Genomic DNA, 20,743 nt, shown 5'->3' on the forward strand with positions numbered 1-20,743 from the left:
ATGGAGAGATGGAGTGTGGTAGATGGAGAGATGGAGTGTGGTAGATGGAGAAACGGAGTGTGGGAGATGGAGAGACGGAGTGTGGGAGATGGAGAGATGGAGTGTGGGAGATGGAGAGATGGAGTGTGGGAGATGGAGAGATGGAGTGTGGTAGATGGAGAGATGGAGTGTGGTAGATGGAGAGATGGAGTGTGGTAGATGGAGAGATGGAGTGTGGGAGATGGAGTGTGGGAGATGGAGAGATGGAGTGTGGTAGAAGGAGAGACGGAGTGTGGGAGATAGAGAGATGGAGTGTGGTAGATGGAGAGATGGAGTGTGGTAGATGGAGAGATGGAGTGTGGTAGATGGAGAGATGGAGTGTGGGAGATGGAGAGATGGAGTGTGGGAGATGGAGAGATGGAGTGTGGGAGATGGAGTGTGGGAGATGGAGAGATGGAGTGTGGTAGATGGAGAGATGGAGTGTGGGAGATAGAGAGACGGAGTGTGGGAGATGGAGAGACGGAGTGTGGTAGATGGAGAGATGGAGTGTGGTAGAAGGAGAGATGGAGTGTGGGAGATGGAGAGATGGAGTGTGGGAGATGGAGAGATGGAGTGTGGTAGAAGGAGAGATGGAGTGTGGTAGATGGAGAGACGGAGTGTGGGAGATGGAGAGACGGAGTGTGGTAGATGGAGAGACGGAGTGTGGGAGATGGAGAGACGGAGTGTGGTAGAAGGAGAGACGGAGTGTGGGAGATAGAGAGACGGAGTGTGGGAGATGGAGAGACGGAGTGTGGGAGATGGAGAGACGGAGAGTGGGAGATGGAGAGATGGAGTGTGGGAGATGGAGAGACGGAGTGTGGGAGATGGAGAGACGGAGTGTGGGAGATGGAGAGACGGAGTGTGGGAGATGGAGAGATGGAGTGTGGGAGAGTGGTAGAAGGAGAGACGGAGTGTGGGAGATAGAGAGACGGAGTGTGGGAGATGGAGAGATGGAGTGTGGGAGATGGAGAGATGGAGTGTGGGAGATGGAGAGATGGAGTGTGGTAGATGGAGAGATGGAGTGTGGTAGATGGAGAGATGGAGTGTGGGAGATGGAGAGATGGAGTGTGGGAGATGGAGAGATGGAGTGTGGGAGATGGAGTGTGGGAGATGGAGAGATGGAGTGTGGTAGAAGGAGAGACGGAGTGTGGGAGGTAGAGAGACGGAGTGTGGTAGATGGAGAGATGGAGTGTGGGAGATAGAGAGACGGAGTGTGGGAGATGGAGAGACGGAGTGTGGTAGATGGAGAGATGGAGTGTGGTAGAAGGAGAGATGGAGTGTGGGAGATGGAGAGATGGAGTGTGGGAGATGGAGAGATGGAGTGTGGTAGAAGGAGAGATGGAGTGTGGGAGATGGAGAGACGGAGTGTGGTAGATGGAGAGACGGAGTGTGGGAGATGGAGAGACGGAGTGTGGGAGATGGAGAGACGGAGAGTGGGAGATGGAGAGACGGAGTGTGGGAGATGGAGAGATGGAGTGTGGTAGAAGGAGAGATGGAGTGTGGGAGATAGAGAGACGGAGTGTGGGAGATGGAGAGACGGAGTGTGGGAGATGGAGAGATGGAGTGTGGTAGAAGGAGAGACGGAGTGTGGGAGATAGAGAGACGGAGTGTGGGAGATGGAGAGACGGAGTGTGGGAGATAGAGAGACGGAGTGTGGTAGATGGAGAGATGGAGTGTGGGAGATGGAGAGATGGAGTGTGGGAGATGGAGAGACGGAGTGTGGGAGATGGAGAGACGGAGAGTGGGAGATGGAGAGATGGAGTGTGGGAGATGGAGAGACGGAGTGTGGGAGATGGAGAGACGGAGTGTGGGAGATGGAGAGACGGAGTGTGGGAGATGGAGAGATGGAGTGTGGGAGAGTGGTAGAAGGAGAGACGGAGTGTGGGAGATAGAGAGACGGAGTGTGGGAGATGGAGAGACAGAGCGTGGGAGATGGAGAGATGGAGAGACGGAGTGTGGTAGATGGAGAGATGGAGTGTGGTAGAAGGAGAGATGGAGTGTGGGAGATGGAGAGACGGAGTGTGGGAGACGGAGAGATGGAGTGTGGTAGATGGAGAGATGGAGTGTGGTAGATGGAGAGATGGAGTGTGGGAGATGGAGAGACGGAGAGTGGGAGATGGAGAGATGGAGTGTGGGAGATGGAGAGACGGAGTGTGGGAGATGGAGAGACGGAGTGTGGGAGATGGAGAGACGGAGTGTGGGAGATGGAGAGATGGAGTGTGGGAGAGTGGTAGAAGGAGAGACGGAGTGTGGGAGATGGAGAGATGGAGTGTGGTAGAAGGAGAGATGGAGTGTGGGAGATAGAGAGACTGAGTGTGGGAGATGGAGAGATGGAGTGTGGTAGATGGAGAGATGGAGCGTGGGAGATGGAGAGATGGAGCGTGGGAGATGGAGAGATGGAGTGTGGTAGATGGAGAGACGGAGTGTGGGAGATGGAGAGACGGAGTGTGGGAGATGGAGAGACGGAGAGTGGGAGATGGAGAGACGGAGTGTGGGAGATGGAGAGATGGAGCGTGGGAGATGGAGAGATGGAGTGTGGGAGATAGAGAGACGGAGTGTGGTAGATGGAGAGACGGAGAGTGGGAGATGGAGAGATGGAGCGTGGGAGATGGAGAGATGGAGTGTGGGAGATAGAGAGACGGAGTGTGGTAGATGGAGAGACGGAGTGTGGGAGAGTGGTAGAAGGAGAGACGGAGTGTGGGAGATAGAGAGACGGAGTGTGGGAGATGGAGAGACAGAGCGTGGGAGATGGAGAGATGGAGTGTGGGAGATGGAGAGACGGAGTGTGGTAGATGGAGAGATGGAGTGTGGGAGATAGAGAGACGGAGTGTGGTAGATGGAGAGACGGAGTGTGGGAGATGGAGAGACGGAGTGTGGGAGATGGAGAGATGGAGTGTGGGAGATGGAGAGACGGAGTGTGGTAGATGGAGAGACGGAGTGTGGGAGATGGAGAGACGGAGTGTGGGAGATGGAGAGATGGAGTGTGGGAGATGGAGAGACGGAGTGTGGGAGATGGAGAGACGGAGTGTGGTAGATGGAGAGACGGAGTGTGGGAGATGGAGAGACGGAGTGTGGGAGATGGAGAGACGGAGTGAGGGAAATGTCTGGTGTTTGAGCCGACGCACGCACGCACGCACGCACGCACGCACACACACACACACACACAGAGATGTTCCTAAAGTGCCTGATCCTATTAGAGCATCAGCCGGCAGCAGACCGGTGATGGGTTGCAGGAAATGTATCCCAGTACATCCTTCTGTCATCATTAGTATTACTGATTTATTGATGTCTAATGGGAAGGGAAGTCCCAAAGGACACACGCACCCACCCACCCACCCACCCACCCACGCACCCGCACGCACACACACACACACACACACACACACACACACACACACACACACAGACATGTCCCTAAGGATAGAGGGATGACTCAACACCACCAGACTAAGAGTCTCCAATTGACCTTTGACCTAAAGCAATTATGGTCATCAGTCAACAAGAGAGATCCCCCCCATGCATGTCACACACCTTGTCTTCTTACATGGTCTGAGGTGAACTTAGATGATACCTAGAGAGATACAATCGATCAATATTTGGAAGACAGAGAAAGGGCTGTGTAGCAGTCAATGACCAAAGCGCCCTCTTCGGCCTCATGGGTGGAATGTTATTCATATTTTTCCTAATTAATAAAGATTATTATTTTAAAAACAATGAAAATCTGGTGTTTCTATGTCAAACAGAAGCAAAACGTAATACATTTCAACTCTATGACATGGTACAGGTGTCTACTTTGTTTAAGACCATAACCATGTCTGTGATGTGTATACTTTAGTTTCAAAGTAGATTTGTTAAAGACTACCAAGAAACACTCTGTGACCCTGATTTAGCCCACTGCATTAAAAAAATGCACTGATATGACATTTTTGGCCGATACCGATATCCAATATTTTCCTTGCCAAAAAACCCGATACGATAGCCGATATTAAACATTTTAGTGGCATTTTAAGCATTCTAGTACAGTTAAATATTTAACACCCACACGGACGCAGCGGTCCAAGGCACTGCATCTCAGTGCAAGAGGCGTCACTACAGTCCCTGGTTCGAATACAGGCTGTATCACATCCGGCCGTGATTGGGAGTCCCATAGGGCGGTGCAAAATTGGCCCAGCATCATCCGGGTTTGGCCCGGTACACACACACACACACACACACACACACACACACACACACACCAAAAAGTTGTTTTTGGAGCATTTACGTATACCTATTTCTTTCACTTACTTGCTGTGCTGTTTCATTGTTCATTTGTTCAGTCGTTTCATTCTCAACCAGGATTTCATCATACATGTCAAGCAGTGAAGTTTCAGCTCTGTTTGTCCGTGGCCTCTCTTCCTCGGTGCGCACTGTCACTGTGTCCGTTTCCATCTTGTCCAGCTGTGTATGTAACATTTCACGCAAACCCTGTTTCTTGTCTGCATCGAAGTAGCAGTCCTTGTAGATAGCATCGAGCATGGTGGCGACACAGTAAAGAGAGAATGCCACTGAATCGCTTTGTTGAGCAGGCATTTCAATGCCATGACAGAGGGTATCACGTCTGCTGCAGGCGCCGTTGATGAGCTTATTTCTCCAGTCAGTTGTTCAAATGGAGCTAGCTAGTGTGTTCATGTTTCAAACATGTTCTCAAATGCCATTGAAATGGCAGCAGTGGTATGGCAACCAGCACATTCATGAGCATGAAATACGACTTTCCTCGGTACGAAATCCTCGACAACCCACTGTGCTGTCAGACTCAGCACGCTCATGAGGCTGATATCGCTGGTCCAAATGTCAGTTGTGAAGCTGATAGCGGTGAAGCAATGTTTATTAATTCATTATTATTATTTTTTATTTATAACATTGACGCAATTACTGTGTAACTCCGGTAGGGCAACATCTGAAAAATAGCGCACTTGGTAGTGTGGGTACGTCTGCTCGACCAGTCTGCGAAAGCCAACATCACCCACGACAGAGAGCGGTTGATTGTCAAAGGCAGTGAATTCCATTATCTTGGTGTTAATGGATTTCACCTTTGCGTTCTCACTGAAATGTTCTTACTCTTTCAAATGACTGCTGGACTTGTTGACTGCTCGATCCACACAGCAGACATTGTGTGTTAGGTTAGGAATGCTGTGTTGCACGTGTAGCTCAGAATTGTACGTGCCGTTATTACGTTATATAGGTATGCATGGTAGCTTTGACATCGGTTTTGCACATGGGCGTTAAACTAGACATCGGGCCGATACCGATGTTGGCATTTTTGCCGGAATCGGCCGATTCCGATAAGTTCACTGATATACCGTGCATCCTAATTAAGATGTTAAGAAAACGAAACACAGTGTACAACACATTAAGAACACCTTCCTAATATTGACTTGAACCCCCTTTTGTCCTCAGATCAGCCTCAATTCATCAGGGCATGGACTCTACAAGGTGTCGAAAGCGTTCCATAGGGATGCTGGCCCATATTGACTCCAATGCTTCCCACAGTTGTGTCAAGTTGGCTGGATGTCCTTTGGGTGGTGGACCATTCTTGATACACACAAGAAACTGTTGAGCGTGAAAAACTCAGCAGTGTTGCGGTTCTTGACACAAACCGGTGTGCCTGGCACCTACTACCTTACCCCGTTCAAAGGAAGTTAAATATTTTGTGCACACACACACACAGACACACAGACACACACACAGACACACACACACACGCACACACACACACACACACACACACACACACACACACACACACACACACACACACACACACACACACACACACACACACACACACACACACACACACACACACACACACAGCCCTTCTTCACCATCTGTTGCTCTGTGGGGCTTCTGTGAGATGAGAGCAGACTCTGGAAGAATCCTTCCTGATTAGCATATTTAAGCGTGTGTGTGTCGGAGAGGCACGTCTGCCATGTTAATCAACACAGTCGTCCCCTGCAGGCCTTCTATTTGCCTATCAGCCTGCGCAACAGCTATTATCAACACACACACACTTACAGCCAACTCCACGGGAGACCTCCAGCTTGTCTAGAATTATGCTGTTCTTTAATCACAACAGGGTTGATCATTGTTTTCTAAACAAAGAGTTGAGGTTTGGTCTTTTCAAAACCTGGCTAATGATCTCTTTTGTTAACTGTGATTACAGACGGTATGTAGAGAGAGAGAAGCCAGTCAACCAGGGCCACCATGGCCAGTTGCTTGCTAGTATTTTCTATCTGAGAAGTAAAACAAACCCCTGATAAATGGCCTACTTCTCATAACACCAACCACAAACCCACAGATCAGTAGCGTTGCTCGCCAGCTCATCTTATTCTATTGCTATTCTACACTTGTAGCCTACCGGCAACCACCCATAGTTAGCCATGCTAAGCTAGCTCTGTGGTTTATTTCAAGGTGGATATACGTTGGTTGACAAGTAAACTCAAATATCAACCAAAGTTGGATGGTGATCTGACGTCTTTTCCCAGTGGGTATTCATTAAATGTTTCAGAGGCTAAAATCAGACAACCATGTTCTCGCCTTTTTAACCTCCGCTAGCAAACTTTAATCAAGATGTCAAAAATGTGTCAATGAACAGTTTGTGTACTAGATTCACCAAAGCTCTCCACCCACCCAGTCTCTCGTGAGTCCTAGCAGGGTAGAGGCCACATAACTAGCAGTGCCACACAAATACACACTAAGTTAATACACTAAGGAATGTATTCCAAAGTAACCAGGCTGTCCTAGTTAAAAGGCTCAGTTAAAGATGCCCTTTGATGTTAACGATGACATTGCTTTCCCTCTGTGTTTATCCATGGAGGGATCCCCCTCACTGAAGACGACATTTAAGGGATTACTGATCCTTATCTCGGTGTGTGTGTGTGCGTGTGTGTGTGTGGGACATCCAGTCCTAGATCTGCCATCCCCCAGCTAACTGGACTGATTGAGTAAGAGAGGGGAAAGGTGGGAGGGAGGACATGGTGAGGGAGTCTGCTGTGTGTGACACTCACACCAGACTGACACACACACTCACACCAGACTGACACACACTCACACCAGACTGACACACACACACACACACCAGACTGACACACACTCACACCAGACTAACACACACACACACACCAGACTGACACACACTCACACCAGACTAACACACACTCACAGCAGACTAATACACTCTCACAGCAGACTAACACACACTCACACCAGACTGACACACACACACACACCAGACTGACACACACTCACACCAGACTAACACACACTCACAGCAGACTAACACACACTCACACCAGACTGACACACACACACACACACCAGACTGACACACACTCACACCAGACTAACACACACTCACAGCAGACTAATACACTCTCACAGCAGACTAACACACACACACACACACCAGACTGACACACACTCACACCAGACTAACACACACTCACAGCAGACTAATACACTCTCACAGCAGACTAACACACACTCACAGCAGACTAACACACACTCACAGCAGACTAACACACACTCACAGCAGACTAATACACACCCACAGCAGACTAACACACACTCACAGCAGACTAACACACACAGCAGACTGACACACACTCACACCAGACTGACACACACACACACACCAGACTGACACACACTCACACCAGACTAACACACACTCACAGCAGACTAATACACTCTCACAGCAGACTAACACACACTCACAGCAGACTAACACACACTCACAGCAGACTAATACACACCCACAGCAGACTAACACACACTCACAGCAGACTAACACACACTCACAGCAGACTAACACACACTCACAGCAGACTAATACACACCCACAGCAGACTAACACACACTCACAGCAGACTAACACACACAGCAGACTGACACACACTCACAGCAGACTAACACACACTCACAGCAGACTAACACACACTCACAGCAGACTAACACACACTCACAGCAGACTAACACACACAGCAGACTGACACACAACTCACAGCAGACTGACACACACTCACAGCAGACTGACACACACTCACAGCAGACTAACACACACTCACAGCAGACTAACACACACTCACAGCAGACTAACACACACTCACAGCAGACTAATACTCACACCAGACTAACACACACTCACAGCAGACTAACACACACACACACACACCAGACTGACACACACTCACACCAGACTGACACACACACACACACCAGACTGACACACACTCACACCAGACTAACACACACTCACAGCAGACTAATACACTCTCACAGCAGACTAACACACACTCACAGCAGACTAACACACACTCACAGCAGACTAATACACACTCACAGCAGACTAACACACACTCACAGCAGACTAACACACACTCACAGCAGACTGACACACACTCACAGCAGACTGACACACACTCACAGCAGACTGACACACACTCACAGCAGACTGACACACACTCACAGCAGACTGACACACACTCACAGCAGACTAACACACACTCACAGCAGACTAACACACACTCACAGCAGACTAACACACACTCACAGCAGACTAATACTCACACCAGACTAACACACACTCACAGCAGACTAATACACACTCACAGCAGACTAATACACACTCACAGCAGACTGACACACACTCACAGCAGACTAACACACACTCACAGCAGACTAACACACACTCACAGCAGACTAACACACACTCACAGTAGACTAACACACACTCACAGCAGACTAACACACACAGCAGACTAATACACACTCACAGCAGACTAACACTCACAGCAGACTAACACTCACAGCAGACTAATACACACTCACAGCAGACTAACACACACAGCAGACTAATACACACTCACAGCAGACTAACACACACAGCAGACTAATACACACTCACAGCAGACTGACACACACTCACAGCAGACTAACACACACTCACAGTATACTAATACACACCAGCAGACTAATACACACAGCAGACTAACACACACTCACAGCAGACTAATACACACAGCAGACTAACACACACTCACAGCAGACTAACACACACTCACAGCAGACTAACACACACTCACAGCAGACTAACACTCACAGCAGACTAACACTCACAGCAGACTAACACACACAGCAGACTAATACACACTCACAGCAGACTAACACACACTCACAGCAGACTAACACACACTCACAGCAGACTAACACACACTCACAGCAGACTAACTCTCACAGCAGACTAACACTCACAGCAGACTAACACTCACAGCAGACTAACACACACAGCAGACTAACACACACTCACAGCAGACTAACACTCACAGCAGACTAACACACACAGCAGACTAATACACACTCACAGCAGACTAATACACACTCACAGCAGACTAACACACACTCACAGCAGACTAACACACACTCACAGCAGACTAACACTCACAGCAGACTAACACTCACAGCAGACTAACACACACAGCAGACTAATACACACTCACAGCAGACTAACACACACTCACAGCAGACTAATACACACTCACAGCAGACTAACACACACTCACAGCAGACTAACACTCACAGCAGACTAACACTCACAGCAGACTAACTGACTTTTGGTCGCCATGACAAAGTTGATTAATGTGGTGGATCAATGCGGTATCTGACTGTGCCTTTAGTTATAATGACCAACACCATGAATTATTGTACCATAAAGGAGATAGCCCTACTTATGTGTGAGTGTGTCAGGGTTTCCGGACATTTGAGAAATTTAACAGACCCATATGCATCGTGTTTGTAACCTGATTAGGGCGTCCACCCACGGTGTTCAGAATGACAGAAATCACATTTAGAATATGGTCATTCATATTAACAGAACGTGCAAGTCGAGGATGCAGCGATGTGCGGTTTTCCTTACTGAATTCTGATGTGCACTTTGAACATGTTAGAATAACTGTCCACATGTACATTTCCTCAGCCAACAAGATGAGTAACGAACAGAAAAATCACTAGCCTATGTCAATTTACTATAGTAGAAAAGTTTAGGCTACCTATTCTATTGGTCAGCTTGTCAAGAAAGAAATAACCTATTTCAAACAGCCTCTGGGACAGTTGTCATACAACCAGCAGGCCTAGGCTACATTAAAACAACTGTTAAAAAGCAATGAGGCTGATGCAACAGATCAGAACGTTTAGAATCAAATGTTGATAAATTACTATTTATTCACGTTATAAGCACAGCAATGCACACAAGGCAGTAGGCTACGTGTGAATGTTCGTTCCATAATGCAATTAGTAGGAAAACACCATTGTTAAAGGGGTACTGCACATGCGAGAGGTTTCATGTGACAGAGATGAAAATATCCACTAGAAATGCTGAAAGATAGGAGATCTAATAGGCTAATTTGAAGCAAGGTAAGACATGCCTCATATGTATTAAAACATTCAGGTTTCAAACAATTAAGTATATGTTTTCAAAATGCATACTGCCTCCAGCTCATTGCAGTGGTGTGTGACGCGCTGATGAAGCCTGCCTTCCATTGACATTTGATGCCGCGTTCAAAACAACTGGGAACTTGGAAATCTCCAACTACCGACTTCAGTGCGTTCAAGAAAACTAGGAACTAGGACTGGGAAAAATAATTTTGAGCGGTCATCCAACTCGGAATTCCAACTCGGGAACTCAGGCCTCTTCCTAGAGCTCTGACTTTCCGACCTGAAGATCACTGACATAATTTTTTTATTTATTTCACCTTTATTTAACAAGGTAGGCTAGTTGAGAACAAGTTCTCATTTACAACTGCGACCTGGCGAGGTCATGATTTGACCTCGTATTTTTCAGAGTTCCCAGTTGTCTTGAAAGCACCACAAGATGCTACAGAAGCAGCTCTTGCGCTGTCTGACAAATTTTCTAATTAAAGGCTCTGAATCTGTATAAATAATGAGTGTGATAAATAAGATACATAGCGAATATACTGTAAACATGCGGCAATTTAATTCCACTAAATTATGCAAAATAACCTATAAGCATGACCAGTCAAATGTATTTACACCGACTGTTATTTCCATCAATAAATAGGCTAAAAATCCTTATTTTGCAATGGGATTTCTTCTTCTCTCGGCTTTAAAAAAATGTATCAGACAAAAGCTGGCTATTACCGGCTAACGAAAATGCTGGTGTGTGTGTACGTCTTTGTGTGTGTGTGGGCATGTGTGCCCTGACTAACACAATGATTTCTAAATGCCATAAAGGAGACAGCCCTACATGTGTGTATTTGTGTCTTCATGTCCAACGAGAGGACCGTCATTAGGGTAGGGTTAGTTGTGCCACTGCTGCACAGAGACACAGAGCTACAGGCCATAGATAGAGTTTCAGGCTAACCTTGTTTGAGATGCACTAATTCTAATGGCGCCATGTTGACACCCAAAACTCAGAGACAATGACATTCCAGTTAGGATAGAAATGGCAGTGTGTTTAATTTAAGTGATAATGCCTGAGAAGCCAGTGTTGATATATTGGCATGGGTGTTGTTACTGTAGGCCCAGACGAAGTCGAGGGCCGGCAAACCGTGCCAATATATCCTCCAAACACCGGCATTATCACTTTTATATCTACATATTCAAATAATGATTAACATTTTCTTTCCGATTTTTTTTTTACAATTAATTTATTCATACTATTTCATCCTTCCATGAGATATAGTCCCGACACAAATCTAAGGTTGTTACTCAAGCCAGCTGGTCGGTTCGTTTGCCAGAGACGCGACCCAGTCGTTAAGTCTTTTTGTTCTGAATCTATGGAGGCGTTTGTTCAAAATGTTCCATTGCCATACTGGCTCGCAACGTTCTTATCCCTTGCTTGCTAGCTAGCAAACTACGGGTAACTTACAGTCACGTCAAACAGTGCAGCCAGAATAACAGCCATGTAGCTGCATTTGCGTTTGTTTAAGCGGTTTTCTACTGACATTTATTTGGATAAATCCATAACAATAAGCTAATGATACATGATTTCACCTGGCATAGAACATGTGCTCTCGTCAGGACACTTGTTCAGAGGAGCTAGCCAACAACACAGCTAACACAATCACTTCAAACTGTAATGAATCCTCAGGGAGAGCGTGGCAGGTGTTAATTTCGCCTTCGCAGAAGGCAGGAATCGTGGTCACCGGCAGGCAATGGTCATGCACAGGTAGGCAAACAGGCAGGTGAATCAAAACTAGGACTGAAGGCTATAACTGGTTCTCACAAACGAGCTAGGAAAAGGCTTAGTAGAGTCAAAATGAACAATACCTCACAAAGGCACAAACAGAATGAACTGAACTAAATAAGGAGCTGATGAGACCAGGTGAGTAACTTAACATGAATGAAAGACAGGGCTACGTTCAAGAACACAACGAAACAGAACACAAGGTTGACTAAGAAAATAAATACAGAACGTTACACAAACTGAAGCTGGAAAGATTGCAAACTAGCTGCATTGTGTTTTGTTTTACCTGTTTTTTATTGACATTTCTTTGTATATATCCATAAAAATGATGCCAGCTGATTCATGATTTCGACTGGCTGAGAAAAGCTGTCTGACAGCTGGAGATTGAATTTCAATATTGAAACAATTTTGTCAGAGAGACAGACAGCAAGGTTTATAAAAATCTCCACTGTTGAAAACCAAATGCTAGTCTAAAAGAAATGGTTAGATAATGTCTAGATGCTTTTTATGGTAGAGATCAAGTTCATAAACTGCCTGGCTGGACTGATGAAACAGTGGATTGCGTAGTGAGATGGAACAGAGCAAATAGGCATTTCAACATCATAGCTTTAGCCGGTAGTAACTTGTGGAATAGACACCAGCTGGAATGCGGTTTTAACCAATCAGCATCCAGGATTAGACTCACCCGTTGTATAATGTAATATAATGATTAATGTCAAGTTGGTTGGAGGACAGGTTGGCAGTTGGCACTCAGTGTTTGCCAAAATGTTGGTAGTTTGAGTTTGTTTCTTACCTCGTCAAACCTGTCGAATGAGGCTCCTTCCTGCATGAAGCCAGGCAGGTGCTTCTGCCAGTTAAACTCATAGGACTTAGTCATGGCTGCTTACACCTGTTGAGAGAGAGAGAGAGGGGGAGAAAGGGGAGAAGGAGGAAAGAGAGAGGGGGGAAGAGAGTGGGAGTGAAAGAAACATTGTGTTAAGGCAGGTTGGCCTCTTGCAGGTGTCTTAACCTGGGATGTTCCAAGAAATACAATATGTGCACCACCAAATAGCCTTTCTGTGTAGTGCTGGGAAAAACAGGACGTAGTCATAAGCAGTCCATCACACCGAGCAGACTGTTACCACTTAAGAATGCACACGTATTGTTTTACGTCAGAAAGAATGACGCCACCTGTCACGAGACGATGCATTTTATTATTAGCAATAACAGCTCACAGAAATAGCCAAGGATGACGTCAAACCTGAACGTGTCAGGCTGTCTGTGTGAGTGTGAGTGTGAGTGTGTGTGCGTGTGTGTGTGTGTGTGTGTGTGTGTGTGTGTGTGTGTGTGTGTGTGTGTGTGCGGTGAGATACTAAGACAAAAGAATAGACCTGCAATTGAACTTGGCATGTGAATTCATTTACTTGTCCCTGGGGGCCTCTCCCTCTCTGTCGGTGTACAGTGTGTGTGTGTGTGTGTGTGTGTGTGTGTGTGTGTGTGTGTGTGTGTGCAGTGTTGCCCTCTAACACATTGAACTCTTCCCATCTATGAATGAATAATTTGTAACATGTCTATAACTGCATCAGTAAGGAGGGTTATATCTGGATCAGACAGCAGACTAACTGTCAACTATGATTTTTCAGAAGGGCTGAGGTATGTAGGATATGTACAGTGCATTCGGAAAGTATCTAGACCTCTTGACTTTTTCCACATTTTGTTACGTTACAGCTTTATTCTAAAATTGATTAAAAAATAAATAATAATTGCAGAAAAAAACCCTGAAACATCACATTTACATAAGTATTCAGACCCTTTACTCAGTACTTTGTTGAAGCACCTTCGGCAGCGATTACAGCCTCGAGTCTTCTTTGTTATGATGCCAGAAGCTTGGCACACCTGTATTTGGGAAGTTTCTCACATTCCTCTCTGCAGATACTCTCAAGCTCTGTCAGGTTGGATGGGGAGCTTTGCTGCACAGCTATTTTCAGGTCTCTCCAGAGAAGTTCGATCGGGATCAAGTCCGGGCTCTGGCTTGGCTACCCAAGGACATTCAGAAACTTGTCCCGAAGCCACTCCTGCATTGTCTTGGCTGTGTGCTTAGGGTCGTTGTCCTGTTGGAAGGTGAACCTTCACCCCAGTCTGAGGTCCCCAGCTCTGGAGCAGGTTTTCATCGAGGATATCTCTGTACTTTGCTCCGTTCATCTTTGCCTCGATCCTGACTAGTCTCCCAGTCCCTGCCGCTGAAAAACATCCCCACAGCATGATGCCACCACCATGGTTCACCATAGAGATGGTGGCAGGTTTTCTCCAGATGTGACGCTTGGCATTCAGGCCAAAGAGTTACATTTTGGTTTCATCAGACCAGAGAATCTTGTTTCTCATGATCTGAGAGTCTTTAGATGCCTTTTGGCAAACTGCAAGCGGGCTGTCATGTGTCTTTTACTGAGGAGTGGCTTCCGTCTCGTCACTCTACCATAAAGGCCTGATTGGTGGAGTGCTGCAGAGATGGTTGTCCTTCTGGAAGGTTCTCCCATCTCCACAGAGGAACTCAAGAGCTCTGTCAGAGTGACCATCGGTTTCTTGGTCACCTCCCTGACCAAGGCGCTTCTCCCCGATTTTTCAGTTTGGCCAGCTCTAGGAAGAGTCTTGGTGGTCCCAAACTTCTTCCATTTAAGAATGATGGATGCCACTGTGTTCTTGGGGACCTTCAATGCTGCAGACATTGTTTGGTACCCTTCCCCTGATCTGTGCCTTGACACAATGCTGTCTCAGAGCTCTACGGACAATTCCCTCAACCTCGTTTTTGTTCTGACATGCCCTGTCAGCTGTGGGACCTTATATAGAGGGGTGTGACTTTCCAAATTATGTCCTATCAATTGAATTTACCACAGGTGGACGCCAATCAAGTTGTAGAAACATCTCAACGATGATCAATTGAAGCAGCCTGAGCTAAATTTCAAGTCTCATAGCAAAGGGTCTGAATACTTACTGAGGAAAATGTTTTATTTAACCAATTTTAGAATAAGGCTGTAATGTAACAAAATGTGGAAAAAGTCAAGGGGTCTGAATACTTTCCGAAGGCACCATAATGTGTCTCAATAAAAGTGTGTGCATGTTGAGTGTATTTCCATGAGAAGTGCTGTGTGCTTAGAAAAGGATACAGTTGATGTGAGTAATGACTGTGAGTAAGAGGGTGCGTGCAGACGCCACGGTCCAGATACAGATCACAGAATAATGGCAGAGTCATTATTTTCTCTCTAGTAGGGAGAGGGAAGGAAGCCGGATGTTGATGAGAAATAATGGGAGAGCGACACAGAACGAGGGAGATGAGAGAAGGGGGGAGAGACAGAGAGAGCCAGCTGAGCATGACAGAATTTGGGAGAGGCGAGTGGCTCTGTGTGTGTGTGTGTGTGTCCATTTGAGTGTGTGTGCATGCCTGCGTGTTCTGTGTTTGATGTTAGGTACACAGATCTGAGACCATAGCAACACACTGTGCATCAAAACACCCTCTACCTCTTCTGAAATACAGCAACACGAGTTTGATTCAATTGCCAAAATGTACACATGGGGTGTTTCTCCAAATTATTAATACCGTACTCCGAGCATGCAAATTTGTGACGTAAATTGAGTAAATAGTATGCTTATTGGTCATAGTATGGATATAGTTAGTATGCCAAAAGTTCCCGGATGTCGTACTACATTCGCCAAAATACGAATTATACAAGAAGTCGACACTATTTCCGTGCTTTTAGGGCCCATAATGCAATTCCTCATAAAATGGGCGTGGCTTCACATTGTTTTCAGATTTGAAGAAAATGGCAGAAAATATGCAGCCGAAGTCCAATGAGAGAGGATACAAATTCATTGCTTTAACTAATTACGACAAATTTTAAGAAAATGTTGAGCAATGTAATAAAGTAATGACTTTTCAAATAAGTTACCTTACACGTTATGACAATTTGTTAGCTACACTAGCCTTACAGCAGTATGTACCGGTATGTTAGCTAGCTACCTAACGTTAGTTGGCTACTAATATATCAAAATGACCAGTATATTAACTTTATGCTATCTAAATAACTACCCAACGTTTACTGGCCTGATTAATTATGTAATTCTTAGTTTAGCTAAGTGGTATAGTCGTACGTTCTCAATGGACATTCTGGTGCTTTCGTAAATTCGCTCTGGCTATCTACTCCAATTTCAGAGCACTCTCGTCTGAGTGTACGAGAGTGCAGAATAACTGATGGATTTACGAACGCTCAACACCCATAGAATATATGACCGGTGTCAGTAAACGTTGGCAAAAAAGCTTAATTAAATTGTTGCCAGCAGCACAGTTAGTCACCAATGCTCTGGATAACATGAAAATAGACCAACCAGCTCTGCTAGGGTGAGTAAAATGGTCAGAGTGAGCTGTTCTCTCATTTATGTCTGGAAATAGCTAGCAAGATAGCCAACATTAGCCAGTTAGCTGGGTGCTTGACTGCCGTTGTGCTGTCTGAATGCTCGGATCAATCCTACTCCTCGGCCAGAGCGTCCAGTTTGCGCTCTGAATGCTCCAAGAGAGAACCGCTCAGAATTTACAAACGGACAATCTGACAACGCTCTGAATTTACGAATGTCCAGAGCGCACTCTGAGCGTTCTCTGGTACTCCAGATTGTATTTAAAAACACACCCAAAGTTGTAAAATGTCTAGCTAGTAATTTATTATGTTAAAAAGCAAGCAAGAGGTTGCATAGCAACAGCATCAACTTCCGGTAGACAGGCGAAGCTCTAGTACACTCAACTGAAAGGAAAACGTTCGCTTACAGTATACAAAAATGATCTAATAGTATGTAGTATATACTCATTAAGTATGTAGTATACAGTATGTTAGTATGGGTATTCGAACACAGCTTCTGACTTCGAAATGAAATGTTGACTATTCACATTTCATGCTGCCTGACTACAATATTTTATCTTGATACGTTAATAAATACATGCAGTGTACATTTTTGCATTTTTACCTGCCTACAATACCCACTAGTGTGAGTAAATTGCAAGCCCATAGTAAGTCAATAGTGGCTAGCTACTACTGTTAGCTAGCCAGATAGCCACAAATAATTTGATCTAGGAACCTTTCAATTACTAGTCCAACACTCTAACCACTAGGCTACCTTGCAGCACTTATTATTAGAGTAAGTGTGTTAACACCGGTGTCCTGGCTAAAATCCCAATCTGGCCCTCATACCATCCTGGCCACCTAATCATCTCCAGATTCCAACTGTCTCATTCATCTCCCCTGTAACTGTTCCCCAGGTCATTGTTGTAAATGAGAATTTGTTCTCAGTCAACATACCTGGTAAAATGAAAGTAGTAGGTGGTGTGTTTCCCAGTATTTTCACAGCCCTATAAGAGGTATTTTGTATTTTATTAGGATCCCCATTAGCTGTGGCAAAAGCAGCAGCTACTCTTCCTGGGATCCACACAGAACATGAAACATGACATAATACAGAACAGAAATAGACAACAGCTCAAGGACAGAACTACAGAAAACATATTTTTTTTCAAAAGGCACACATAGCCTACATATCAATACATACACACTATCTAGGTCAAATAGGGGAGAGGCGTTATGCCGTGAGGTGATGCTTTATCTGTTTGCTGTTCACTTGAGCAATATGAGATGGAACTGAGTTCCATGCAATAATGGCTCTATATAATACTGTATGCTTTCTTGAATTTGTTCTGGATGTGGGGACTGTGAAAAGACCCCTGGTGGCATGTCTGGTGGGATAAGTGTGTGTGTCAGAGCTGTGTGTAAGTTGACTATGCAAACAATTTGGGATTTTCAACACATTAAGGTTTCTCATAAAAAGAAGAAGTGATGAAGTCAGTCTCTCCTCAACTATTATTATTATTTCATATTTTGTTGCCTTACAACCTGGAATTAAAATGGATTTTTTGGGGGGGGTTGTATCATTTGATTTCCACAACATGCCTACTACTTTGAAGATGCAAAATATTTTTTATTGTGAAACAAACAAAACAAAAAGACAAAAAAAAACAGAAAACTTGAGCATGCATAACTATCCACCCAGTGGTCCAATGGACAGATACTCCAATCTCTGCTGTGGAGCTTTGCAGCTCCATCAGGGTTATCTTTGGTCTCTTTGTTGCCTCTCTGATAAATGCCCTCCTTGCCTGGCTGTAAGTTTTGGTGGGCGGCCCTCTCTTGGCAGGTTTGTTGTGGTGCCACATTCTTTCCATTTGTTAATAATCTATTTAATGGTGCTCCGTGGGATGTTCAAAGTTTCATATCATTTTTTTATAACCCAACCCTGATCTGTACTTCTCCACAACTTTGTCCCTGACCTGTTTGGAGAGCTCCTTGGTCTTCATGGTGCCGCTTGCTTGGTGGTACCCCTTGCTTAGTGGTGTTGCAGACTCTGGGGCCTTTCAGAACAGGTGTATATATACTGAGATCATGTGACAGATCATATGACACTTAGTTAAATAAAGTCCACCTGTGTGCAATCTAATTTTTGAAGGTAATTGGTTGCAGCAGATCTTATTTAGGGGCTTCATAGCAAAGGGGTTGAATACATATGCATGCACCACTTTTCTGTTTTTTATTCACTTCATCAATTTGGACTATTTTGTGTATGTCCATTACATGAAATCCAAATAAAATCCATTTAAATTACAGGTTGTAATGCAACAAAATAGGAAAAACGCCAAGGGGGATGAATACTTTTGCAAGGCACTGTAGTTACATCAGCCCTCTGATTACAATGAATAGCAAGACTTGCCGCTCTGTTTTGGGCCAGATGCAGCTTAACTAGGTCTTCCTTGGAGCACTCGACCACACGACTGGACAATAATTAAGATTAGACAAAACTAGAACCTGCAGGACTTACTTTTTGGAGTGTGGTGTCAAAAAAGCAGAGCATCTCTTTACTACAGACAGACCTCTCCCCATCTTTACAACCATTGAATCTATATGTTTTGACTGACTGTTTACAATCTAAGGTAAAGGAAAGTAATTTAGTCTCCTCAACTTGTTCAACAGCCACACCAGTCATTACCAGATTCAGCTGAGGTCTAGAACCTAGGGAATGATTTGTACCAAACACAATGTAGTTTTAGAGTTTTAGAGATGTTCCGGACCAGTTTATTACTGGCCACCCATTCTAAAACAGACTGCAACTCTTTGTTAAGGGTTTCAGTGACTTAAGGGTTTCAGTGACTATGGCTGAATTATCAGCATACATGGACACATATGCTTTGTTTAATGCCAGTGGCAGGTCATTGGTAAAAATAGAAAAGAGTAGCTTCCATTAAAGGAAACCCTTTGAGTTCTATTAGATAGGTCTGAATCCACGATATGGCAGAGGTTGAAAAGCCATTACACATAAGTCCTCAACAACAGGTTATGGTCAATAATATCAAAGGCTGCACTGAAATCTAACACTACAGCTCCCATAATCTCCTTATTATCAATTTCTTTCAACCAACCATCAGTCATTTGTGTCAGTGCAGTACATGTGGAGTGCCCTTCTCTATAAGCATGCTGAACGTCTGTTGTTAATTTCTTTACAGAGCAATAGCATTGTATTTGGTCCCAACAGTTTACTAAGAGCTGCAGCAAGCTTATCGGTCTGCTGTTAGAACCAGTAAAGGCCGCTTTACCACTCTTGGGTAGCGGAATGACTTTGGCTTCCCTCCAGGCCTGAGGACAAAGACCTCCCTCTAGGCTCAGATTAAAGATATGACAGATAGGAGCATTTATTGAGTCAGCTACCATCCTCAGTAGCTTTCCATCTAAGTTGTCAATGCCAGGAGGTTTGTCATTATTGATCGATAACAATACTTTTCCCACCTCTCCTACACTAACTTTACAAAAGTCAAACTTGCAATGCTTTTCTTTCATTCTTAGTTTTTTTATGCATGAGTACAATGGATGGCTCACTGTTCATTATTGACATTTTCTGCCTAAATTTGCCCACTTTGCCAATGAAATAATAATTAAAATAATTGGCAACATCAAATGGTTTTGTGATGAATGAGGCATCTGATTCGATAAAGATGGGAGTTGAATTTGTCTTTCTGCCCATAATTTCATTTAAAGTACTCCAAAGTTTTTTTCATGTAATTTCGTCTTCTTCTTTGTTGAGTTTAGTCACATCATTTCTCAATTTGCAGTAAGTCAGCCAGTCAGATGTGCAGCCAGACATATTAGCCACTCCTTTTGCCCATCTCTTTCAACCATAGAGTTTTTTTCCCCTCATCAATCCATGGAGCCTAAACAGTTCTAACAGTCAGCTTCTTAACAGGTGCATGTTTATGAATAATTGGAAGAAGCAATTTCATAAATTCATCAAGTGCAGCATCTGGATGCTCCTTATTAATCACATCAGACCAACAAATATTTTTAACATCATCCACATAAGAGTCACAGCAAAATATTTTGTATGATCTCTTATATACTATTTTAGGCCCAGCATTTGGTACTTTGGCTTTCC

The 20,743-nt window shown here is 44.8% G+C and overlaps 1 protein-coding gene across 11 annotated transcripts in view; it reads right to left on the bottom strand.

The window, feature by feature from the left end:
- LOC115172765 (1-phosphatidylinositol 4,5-bisphosphate phosphodiesterase beta-4) overlaps nt 1-20,743 on the bottom strand; it is a 147,651-nt gene that overhangs the window by 61,453 nt on the left and 65,455 nt on the right. For all 11 annotated transcript variants that reach the window (XM_029731171.1, XM_029731113.1, XM_029731060.1 and 8 more), the window contains one exon: nt 13,053-13,148. In XM_029731171.1, the coding sequence (XP_029587031.1) occupies nt 13,053-13,136 (84 nt within the window). In that variant the 5' untranslated portion in view covers nt 13,137-13,148. The remainder of the gene's footprint in view (nt 1-13,052; nt 13,149-20,743) is intronic.

Source organism: Salmo trutta, chromosome 1 (genome assembly GCF_901001165.1).
Source record: "Salmo trutta chromosome 1, fSalTru1.1, whole genome shotgun sequence".
NCBI lineage: Eukaryota > Metazoa > Chordata > Actinopteri > Salmoniformes > Salmonidae > Salmo > Salmo trutta.